At 43.4% G+C, this 6,825-nt stretch overlaps 1 protein-coding gene across 1 annotated transcript; it reads left to right on the top strand.

Annotated features, from left to right (window-relative positions):
• The first annotated feature begins 6,019 nt into the window (after positions 1-6,019).
• Positions 6,020-6,589, top strand: LOC124553528 (speckle-type POZ protein-like). Its single transcript, XM_047127377.1, has one exon. The coding sequence runs from the start codon at positions 6,020-6,022 to the stop codon at positions 6,587-6,589; it is 570 nt and encodes a 189-aa protein (XP_046983333.1).
• The last annotated feature ends 236 nt before the right edge of the window (positions 6,590-6,825 follow it).

Raw genomic sequence — 6,825 nt, 5'->3', positions numbered from 1 at the left:
AGATGTCGAAGAAGAAGGTCCCTTACGGCCTGGTTGTATCGAGTAAGATGTGGAGGCGGCGGTTTGAAAGCGGACAGAAGAAGTGCGAGGAAGGGCGTCCCTTACCTGAGGGATCGCTACCCGGCGAAGGGGCGAGTGTGGCAAATGGCCGGCGTGGCAAATGTCCGGCATTCGCGCCAGCCAGCGCCACGCTGGAGCCCTCTACACGGGAGAGTACCGCCAACCTGCCGGCCGCCGCCATTTTAGGCCTACTGCGCAAGGGCAGCCCTGTGGACGGAACTGTAAAATTCGCCTGAATACGACAGTGCGTCAAGTGAACAAATGACTATCGTTGTTAATCGTTACATCCTTGATAACTCGGCGTCTACTGGGAAAATTAGTGAAAATTTGCTACTCTCTCACTGACAAGGGAACCTCCCCATCGCACCCCCTCAGATTTAGTTATAAGTTGGCACAGTGGATAGGCCTTGAAAAACTGAACACAGATCAATCGAGAAAACAGTAAGAAGTTGTGTGGAACTATGAAAAAAATAAGCAAAATATACAAACTGAGTAGTCCATTGGCAAGATAGGCAACATCAAGGATATCGTGAGCTCAGGCGCGCAGTGGTCCCGTGGTTAGCGTGAGCAGATGCGGAAGGAGAGGTCCTTGGTTCAAGTCTTCCCTCGAGTGAAAACTTTAACTTTTTATTTTCAGACAATTATCAGAGTTCAGGCACTCACACATAATCAACTTCGCTCTCCAAAATTCCAGAACATGTTCAGTTTTGCTTGGACATATGCAGGATTTGACGGTCTACACACGGAAAAATTTGAAAACGTTAAATTCATATGTTTTGACAGAGCACAGAGAAAACTGTGCGACTGTGAAAGTGTTGCATTCATTTGTTGCAGTTTATGTGACACACTCTTATGTTTTCATCACTTTTTTGGAGGTGATTATCACATCCACATGAAAACCTAAATCGGGCAAGGTAGAAGAATCTTTCTACCCATTCGCCAAGTGTACAAGTTAGGTGGGTCGACAACATATTCCTGTCACGTGACGCACATGCAGTCACCAGTGTCGTATAGAATATATCAGACGTGTTTTCCTGTGGAGGAATCGGTTGACCTATGACCTTGCGATCAAATGTTTTCGGTTCCGATTGGAGAGGCACGTCCTTTCGTCTACTAATCGCACGGTTTTGAGGTGCGGTCGCAACACACAGACACTAAACTTATTACAGTGAACAGAGACGTGAATGAACGAACGGACAGATCATAACTTTGCGAAAATAAAGAAAGTAAACTTTTCACTCGAGGGAAGACTTGAACTAAGAACCTCTCGTTCCGCAGCTCCTCACGCTAACCACAGGACCACGGCGCTCGTGGGTTCGCATTATCCTTGATGTTGCCAACCTTGCCCATGGACTACTCAGTTTGTATATTTTGCTTATTTTTTTCATAGTTCCACACAACTTCTTCCTGTTTTCTCGATTGATCTGTGTTCAGTTTTTCAAGGCCTATCCACTGTGCCAAATTATAACTAAATCTGAGGGGGGTGCGATGGGGAGGTTCCCTGGTGAGATGTAGACGCTTATAAATATAGCAAGCAGTAATTTTTTTCTCACGCTGACCTTTGTGAAAAGTATTACATGCTTAAACGATAGAGTCCAGTCAAGGTCTTTGAGGTACACACATGACTTACAGTACATATTAAATTACAAATGCATACTTCGATTTGCATACTTCCTTTTTTAATGCTTGTTTGTTACAAATGATGGTAGTTATTTGTAATTAAAAATAAAAAAACACAAAATTACAAATTACCGGTGCATCAATTTAGCTAATACATGTGAAAGACAATAAATTTCTTCTTCTTAAAATACCTTTGCTGCATTTCTCATACCAATACTTCTACTACCGCACTTTGCTGTGGCTTCCTTCTGTATCTGGCAGTTATATTTCCTCAGAAGAACGTAAATTCGAGTCTTCAAAAATTCATCTACAGCTCTGTCCACAACACCGTGAGAAGAAGGAATATTCTGAATGAGTTCCTCGAATGACTTCTGTGCAACTGCCTCCAGTGCTTGGAGGGATAATTTAGCTTCCAGGAACAGTTTTTCATCCACACGAAAGACTTTATCTGTCATCTCAATAATGCGAAATATTTCTTGGGAAATGCATTCCAAGCTGTCTTGAGCTGTATAATTTTTTAGTTCAGTGAGTCTTCGTACTGCTTCACATTAAGATTTCTCCTTTGGTGAAAGTGATTCTCGGCACGCTTCACAAAGCAAATACTTTTTCTGCACTTGCTTTGTTGTCCTGCCTGCTAAATAATGTAGAGACTGTGCTTCCTCAGGTGGCATTTCTTCAACATCGCTTACGCCTGAATTCGCACTTGCAAGCATGTCTGCATCGTCTGTGCCTTCTGCTTCGTCGTACGTCAGTCTGTGTTCCAAGTAGTCGACAAGAAATTCACCATCTTCTGTCTGATAATTTCCACGGCAACTGGGACGAAAATACTGTGACACAGCAATAAGCCGCAGTATCATCTTGAAACTGACACAAACTGGAACAGGATTACTAGCTCGAACCATACTGAAAAGGTTTTCCAGAGCATCCTGTGACAGCCTGCACAACACACTGGAAACCTTTTTCGTTCAGAAGATAATCCTGGACATTAATAGCTGTGCATGTTGCTAGAATAACTCCAGATTGTACAGGTTTCCAGATACCCCTGTTTCCAATTTTCAAATTTTCAAACAGCGAGATGACACTCTTAGGGAACTGTACACCATCATTGTGTATGTCCTCAACGGTTCTACTCATGGCAGTTTTCCTGTTCCTTGTGGTCATTAATTTAAACCAACGAAAAATTGTGGCTATGAAAAACGCTGTTGACGTGGCAGAATCTTCAAGTACATGTTCCTCTATTGCATCATGTAACGCTGCTGCAACGCTGTGATTTAAAAGTGCGTAAGCAGGACCAACCTTAATTTTATCATAATGCCCTGGCCTTATGACTTTATCTTTTAAATCCCAAGCAATATTTAATTACTTTTCCTTGTCAAACTCGTACAGTTTCTTGATAGGCTCAATCGAGACTACCGGTCCCGTCAAATTATTGTCTGCAATTGCTTGCCGTGGTAGGATAATGTGGTCGGAATTAGTTAGGTGTTCCTCACATTCTTCAAGATATGAGCTACGTCAGGCATGAAGTACAGATTCCGCTCTGGAGAAAATGGATGTTGGCAGAAATTCTTTGTTTCATTATGACGGCCAGCAATAACACCACATTCACGCCACACTGCCTGATTTTGTCCACCCATACCTGATACAATAACTTCTACCATCAGACCAATCGCTTCACACTTCACAATTACTTGCCACAGGACAGACTGAAGTTCTTTACCTGCAATTGATTTCCCGGTGAAATGGTAACCAATTATTTGTTTCCATCGCGTACTTAGACCACCAAGCATAAATACCAAGACGTGACAAGCATATTTTTCATATGAACCATTAGCTGCTGGAAGTGTTGGATAGCCAATTACGAATTTCGATGAAACGACGTAATTTAGGCCTGGCGTGAGACTCATCTCATCCATCATTATTGCAACATGTCTTTCAAAAGGATTCGTGGTGTCTACCTTCACTTTAAGAGCGGATACGAAATCCTCCAAAATACCTGGGCTGAATGCCAGAGACTCAAGTTTCCTTTGTAGAGTTCGTTCGCTTGGTAATGGTTGTCCCAGTTCTCTTACCGCATTATATCCAACGCTTCCACAAGCTAATCGAATTATGAAAGCCTTCTTAATAATTTCTGGTGAGCACTTTGTCCCTCGCATAGTTTTTTTTTCTGCAGTGCCGAGATCTGATCGTCGTTTAAAAAAGGTTTCACAGATGCCGCCATTGTACCAATTTTACCATTCGCAATGTGTAGTTGCTTCTGCAACAAGTGGATTTTCCTTTTCAAACTTTCTAGTTCCGTTTCGGTGTCATTCTCAGGAGGTAATCCGACGTCAGAACTGTGAACATCCGGCAAAACTTCTTGAGGAAGAACGCAAACTTGCTCATTGCCTGAAAAGAAATAGTATTAATAATAATAACAAAAAAATGTTTTGTCGAACGAAAACGCGAGAAATTTAAGTTTCATAAAAAGTTAGTAGTGAATAAGATAGATAAGTCTGTCTTTAGTTACATATATGTATTTAAACAGTACCTGGCTCTCTCTGTGTAGTGTAAGTGCACTCAGGTTCCCTTTGCACACCCCTGTCCTTTGGTGGCTTTCGTCCCTTAATTTGAGGACGATGGCTAAATATAGTGGGTACTACATTAGATTTCAGTTTCTTAACACCATCCTTACAATTTGCTTCAAACTGATCAGGTGTGAAGTGAAGCTAAAAATGACAGTCCAAATTACACTGTTAAATAAAGTTCAAAACTAATACCAGTAAAGAAGTAAAGATGGCATTATGAATAACTAACAAAATAAACCTTTTCAAATTTCGTATACATGAAGTACATCTGTATTTGAAGATTTGATTTTCAGGTTCTGTCTCTTATTCAATGGTGATCGTAGGCATTCTTGTAAAAATGATGTGGATGTAGCTTTATTAATACTATCAATAACTTTGTTAATGCATTTAGAGCTATTTCTACATAAATACTACTACAAAAATGTATAAAGTGAAAAAAATTTTTTTTGGTTTTCAGGTGTTTGTGTGTGTGTGTGTGTATGTGTGTGTGGTCCACGTAACCACCACCAGCCCCACACTTTTTTATAATTCCAGACTGAGTTTCTTAAAATGTGGCCTGACCTTTTTGAGGAAACAATGTTAATATTTCCGCTGGACAACTACCTTAAATGTTCAGTACTTTCTCTCTTTTTAAGTCATTTTTCTTTCTGTGGATGGAAATTCAAATGTCTGTTTTAAGATTTGTGGACAGTTTCCCTCGTTCACTTGTACAACACATAAGAGTATAGAGCCAACCTTTCACATTCATCGCTCCCACACCGAGAAGATCAGCAGGAACATTGTCGGTACCTGGCTCATATCGATTCTCCACTTCTACAGAACTATTCTGAATTGCTGTTTTAAAATCGATTCTTCAGCGACTGTTACTAATGAAACAACGTGAATCCAATAAGCAGATAGTGATTTCCCATTTTATGCAAAGGTCCAATCTCGGCATCTAATGCACACAGTCTACACAGTCAGTGTAAGGACGAACTGAGAAATTCTTCAGCGAAAATTAGACCTCGTTGTCCACAAACTGTATCATCGAGTGGTTATCTACTATTATCAGTACCATCTGCAATGCGGAGGTTCAGTGACTTCTGCTACAAAATGATAGTATACGTGTTAGTTGAAGGGAAAGAATATTCTCTGTGGCTGGCTCTGACATATCATGCTGCGTGTGGTTGTCGGATGTTGTCCTGTTGGACTATTTGAGAAGTGTTGAGAATGAGTTGCAGGCTGAGTAGGCCTGCTTCCCATAGGCAATGTTTCCCAGAAGCACCCTCCAGGTTGTAGTAGACCTGTGTGAAACAACTCGTACAAGGCTACATGCACAATTGTTGGTTCAATGACGAATAATATAGATTCCAGCCATAAAATAATGTTGTTTCCTTGAAGGAAAGAAGTGAACAGAATATCTCGTTGAATAAAGTACTGCTATAGTTATTTAGAACCTTCTTAGTATTTTGGTAGATGTCCAGTTCTAACGATTGCCGGTTCAAGTAAAATCGCTGTGTAGAAAAAATTATGGAAATGAAGTCTGCCCCCCTCCCCCCTCCTTCTGCAGCTTGTCGCGTAAATAAAATGTGCTGAAAGAAAACCGTAACTATTTAAAAACGTATTATTAAAGATATGCAGGTATTCACCAATGGCATCAGTCTAACACAGCAAAGATGATACTGCCACTGGCTGGTGATGGACCACTTTTTATGAACCGTCACTCGAGAAGTATCAGTAGTCACCTGTAAGCTGAAAGGGCTGCCCGGTGATGCAGTGTTTCAGAATCGTCCGCAATGGAAGCAGTTAAGGACATCACGGAGACGGCGGCCGTGGACCTGGGGGACCTCCTGGACGCCGGGGACGACGCCGTGGTGATACTCGAGGCAGGCGACACGCGGCTGTTGGCGCACAGGGCCGTCCTGGCGGACAGGAGCCCTGTGTTCGCCGCCATGTTCGGCCACGACACCCTCGAGGCCAGCAGCGGCGCGGTGAGCATCCCGGACGTGGGGGGCCCGGTGCTGAGGCAGCTGGTCTCCTACCTGTACACCCTGCGGGCCCCCCAGCTGCCCGGCACGGCCCCCCAGCTGCTGGCCGCAGCGGATAAATACGGGGTGTCGCGGCTGAAGGCGGAGTGCGAGCGGCAGGTGGCCGCTCAGCTGACCGTCGAGACCGCGGCGGCCGCGGCCGTCCTCGCAGTCCGCCACTCCTGCAGTGACCTCAAGCACGCTGCACTGGCGTTCATTAAGACCTGTCCGTTCGAGGTGATGGGCACTCAGGGGTGGGCAGATGCGATGCGGAAGCAGCCGGAAGACTTGATCGAAGTGAGCCAGTTGCTGTATGATCCACCACCAAAAAGCAGGTAAGTGCGAGACAACCCACTCATTCGTGTCCCTCAGTTCTCGATGTGTGTGTGTGTGTGTGTGTGTGTGTGTGTGTGTGTGTGTGTATTTGTAAGACTATAATTTTTGTCACTGAGTTTCCTTAGATGTGTCACTGCTGTAAGATACGCAATCATAGACTGTCATTTCCTGCTAGCTCACGATGCTATCATTGTCCTCTTGTAGCAGGTTAGCTGAATCCCTAAGCTGAGTCCACTTCA

The sequence above is a fragment of the Schistocerca americana genome, chromosome 11 (assembly GCF_021461395.2).
Source record: "Schistocerca americana isolate TAMUIC-IGC-003095 chromosome 11, iqSchAmer2.1, whole genome shotgun sequence".
In the NCBI taxonomy this organism is placed as follows: Eukaryota; Metazoa; Arthropoda; class Insecta; order Orthoptera; family Acrididae; genus Schistocerca; species Schistocerca americana.
Note: the sequence above shows the minus strand (reverse complement) of the source record. Positions and strands in the feature narration are given on the sequence as shown.

Excerpts from the sequence above, each read along its gene's own strand:
- LOC124553528 (XM_047127377.1), top strand. The coding sequence starts at position 6,020 with ATGGAAGCAGTTAAGGACATCACGGAGACGGCGGCCGTGGACCTGGGG.